General features: G+C 41.8%; 1 protein-coding gene across 1 annotated transcript; it reads right to left on the reverse strand.

Annotated features, from left to right (window-relative positions):
• Positions 1 to 218: 218 nt before the first annotated feature.
• Positions 219 to 3,561, reverse strand: LOC147645361 (transcription factor XE1.1-like). The gene is made up of 3 exons (XM_086874709.1): positions 3,071 to 3,561; positions 2,341 to 2,481; positions 219 to 1,310 (listed from the first exon to the last, which is right to left on the reverse strand). Exons 1-2 carry the CDS (start codon positions 3,450 to 3,452, stop codon positions 2,345 to 2,347), a joined length of 519 nt encoding a protein of 172 aa, XP_086730835.1. The 5' UTR covers positions 3,453 to 3,561; the 3' UTR covers positions 219 to 1,310; positions 2,341 to 2,344.
• Between the last annotated feature and the right edge of the window lie 26 nt (positions 3,562 to 3,587).

Genomic DNA, 3,587 nt, shown 5'->3' on the forward strand with positions numbered 1-3,587 from the left:
TTTACAATAAAACCTTTTTTTTTTTTTTTTCCGGTTTTTTTTCCTTTTTTTTGTAAAAAATCCTTCCTATAATTTTTTTTTTTTTTTGCTGTTTTTCCTTTTTTTTTTTAAATATTTTTATGTTTTTTTTTTTTTTCCAGGAGCTTCCCAAAAAAAAAAAAAAAAAAAAAAACCAAAAAAAAAAAAACCGGGAAAGGAAGGAAAACAAAACTTTTCCGTCATTTTCCACTAAATTTCTGATATAGATTTATATATATATTTATATTTATATATTTTTTTTTTTTTTTGTATAAGATCCATAATTTTTATTTTTTTTTTCCTACCCTATGGAATGGCTAAAAACGACATCGGAATTTTTTTTTTTTTCCTTTCTTCCCATCCGTTCTCCGCTGGTTTCCGGGAATATTTTCCGGGAATTTTTCCTTTATTTTTATTTTTTCCCGTCGTTCTTTTATTTATTTTTTTATTATTTTTTTTTTTTATTATTTTTTTCCTCTCTTTTCGGAATTATTTTTAATTATTTTGTTCATTATTGCGAGTTGAAATTAAATATTTTTTTGTTTTTTTTTTTTGTTTTTTTTCCTCAGGTTTTAAAAATCCGGGAATTTTTTTTTTTATTATTTTTTTATATATATATTTTTTTTTAAAGGAATTTTTTTTCCCTTTTTTTTTTTAGATTTTTTTTTTTGCAGAATTTTTTTTTTCTAGGAATTTTTAATGGAATTTTTTTGTAGGAATTTTTTATGGAATTTTTTCGCAGGATTTTTTTATGGAATTATTTTGTAGGAATTTTTTTATGGAATTTTTCTTGTAGGATTTTTTATGGAATTTGTTTTGTAGGATTTTTTTATGGAATTTTTTTTGTAGGATTTTTTTATGGAATTTTTTCGTAATTTTTTACGGATTTTTTTTTTTGTAGTATTTTTTTTTATGGAATTTTTTTTATGGAATTTTTTTTTTTAAGGTTTTTTTTCCTTTTTGTTCCAAAAACCCCAAAATTCAGGAATTTTTTTAGGCACAAAGTCGTCCCACAGTGCGGAAAAAAAAAAAATAAATTTGCCGGGTCCAGTCTCTCCGCTCGGAATTTCCAAAGTTTTTTTTGTTTTGTTTTTTTTTGTTTCCTTTCCTTTTTATTCCGGCGCTTTTTTTTTTTCCGGGATTTTTCCTCGGGAATGCTGGAATCTCACGCGTCTGGGATTGAGGAATTACTCAGACTTGTCGGTATCTTACAAAAAAAAACGAAGGGGTTTTTGTGGGATCGGGGAAATACGGAAGGAGCGGGATGGAGATTTCTTTCCGGAGCCTCGGATCTGCGGGAAAAGGGGAAATTCCAGTCAGGAAAGGCGGTTTTGGGATTATCCCAGGTTTTGGTGATCCCAAAATTCAGTTACAGGGGGACCGGGCTGCGCCTCCGGAATATCCGAGCCCGATTCCGAGACTAAAATCCAACCCCAATTCCACCCCATAATATCCAATTCCACCCCTAAAATCCAATCCTAAATTCCAATCCCATTATCCATCCCTGATATCCAATCCCAATATCCATCCCTGATATCCAATCCCAATATCCAACCTCATTATCCAATCCTGATATCCGATCCCATTATCCATCCCTGATATCCAATCCCATTATCCAACCCCATTATCCAATCCCGATATCCATCCCTAATATTAAATCCTAATATCCTACCCTGATATCCATCCCGAATTCCATCCCTGATATCCATCCTGGATTTCCATCCCAAATTCCATCCCTGATTTCCATTCCCAATTCCATCCCCAATTCCATTCCTGATATCCATCCTGCATTTCCATCCCCAGTTCCATCCCTGATTCCATCCCCAATTCCAATCCCAATTCCATCCCCGATTCCATTCCTGATTCCATCCCCCATTCCATTCCCAATTCCAATCCCAAATCCATCCCCAATTCCATCCCTAATTCCATTCCCAATTCCATCCCCACTTCCATCCCCAATTCCTTCCCCAATTCCATCCCCAATTCCTTCCCCAATTCCAATCCCAAATCCATCCCTAATTCCATTCCCAATTCCATCCCTAATTCCATTCCAAATTCCATCCCTAATTCCATTCCCTCATTCCCAATTCCATCCCTGATTCCATCCCCACTTCCATCCCCAATTCCAATCCCAAATCCATCCCCAATTCCATCCCTAATTCCATCCCCGCTATCCCACCCCACCAGGACACCGGGACCACGACGGCGCCGCCGCCTTTGGGATCCTTTGGGGCTATCCCAGCCCAGCTCTGGGATACGGATTCGGGAACGCCGGGATTTCGGGAACGGGAACATTCCGGAAGCTCCGGATGCCGGCCCCACCTGGTTACATCTGTCCCATGTGATTGGAGGCGTCGCCCATCCCGCCGTGGGGTCCCGCCAGCGACAGCGGCGGAGGCTCCGAGGACACCTTCTCCTCTTCCCGCCGCTTCAGGCACGCCGCCTTCGGATTCAGGTTCCGTTCTGCGGGAAAAGGGAACCTCAGGGCACGGGGAATGGGAGAATCCCGGCGGGGAGGAGGGATTCCAGGGAGAACTTCCATGGAGAAACTTCCATGGAGAAATGGGGAACTTCCATGGAGAAATGGAGAACTTCCATGGAGAAACTTCCATGGAGAAATGGAGAACTTCCATGGAGAAAACTTCCATGGAGAAAACAAACCTTCCATGGAGAAATGGAGAACTTCCATGGAGAAAAGGAGAACTTCCATGGAGAAAAGGAGAACTTCCATGGAAAAATTTCCATGGAGAAATGGAGAGCTTCCATGGAGAAAACTTCCATGGAGAAAACAAACCTTCCATGGACAAATGGAGAACTTCCATGGAAAAAATGAGAACTTCCATGGAGAAAAGGAGAACTTCCATGGAGAAACTTCCATGGACAAATGGAGAACTTCCATGGAGAAAACTTCCATGGAGAAAAAGACAAATTCTATGGAAAAAGGAAAGGTTCCATGGGAAATAGCAGAACTTCCAAGGAAAAACCACCCACCATCCCACTTCTAAGCCCATCCCCACCACCTCCAACCCCAAATCCCGAATTTCCCTCTCACCTCGGACCTGCTGCTCCAGGCTGAGGATGACGGCCACGGCCTGGTGCAGGATGAGCAGCTTGGTCTGGGGTTTGTCGCTCTTCAGGTGGAGCTGAACCATCCTGCCCAGCTCCTTGAAGGCCTCGTTGATGTCGCGCACGCGCAGCCGCTCCCGCGCGTTGTTGGCCATGCGCCGTTCCTTCTCCCGCTCCGCTTTCTGCTCCGGGGTCAGATCCTCGTCGTCGTTATTGCTGCCGGGATAAACGGACTTTGCTAATCGGAGCCGGGCCGTTATTCCCGCATTTTTCCCGAGGAGCCGAGCGGGAATTCCCGGCGGTTTATCCGCGGGAAATGATGGAATTTTCTGCTTGGGAAAGGTCTGGAATCCTTGGAATCCCAACATTCCCGGTCTACCGAGATCCCGATCCCCGCTGGAATGGGAATTCCGACCATTCCAGGGATTTCAGCCTTTCCAGGAATGGAGGCTCCACCGTTTTCCAAAGTTTATCCTCAGGAAATGCTGGAATTTTTCCAACCC

The sequence above is a fragment of the Cyanistes caeruleus genome, unplaced genomic scaffold (genome assembly GCF_971803275.1).
Source record: "Cyanistes caeruleus unplaced genomic scaffold, bCyaCae1.hap1.1 HAP1_SCAFFOLD_486, whole genome shotgun sequence".
NCBI lineage: Eukaryota > Metazoa > Chordata > Aves > Passeriformes > Paridae > Cyanistes > Cyanistes caeruleus.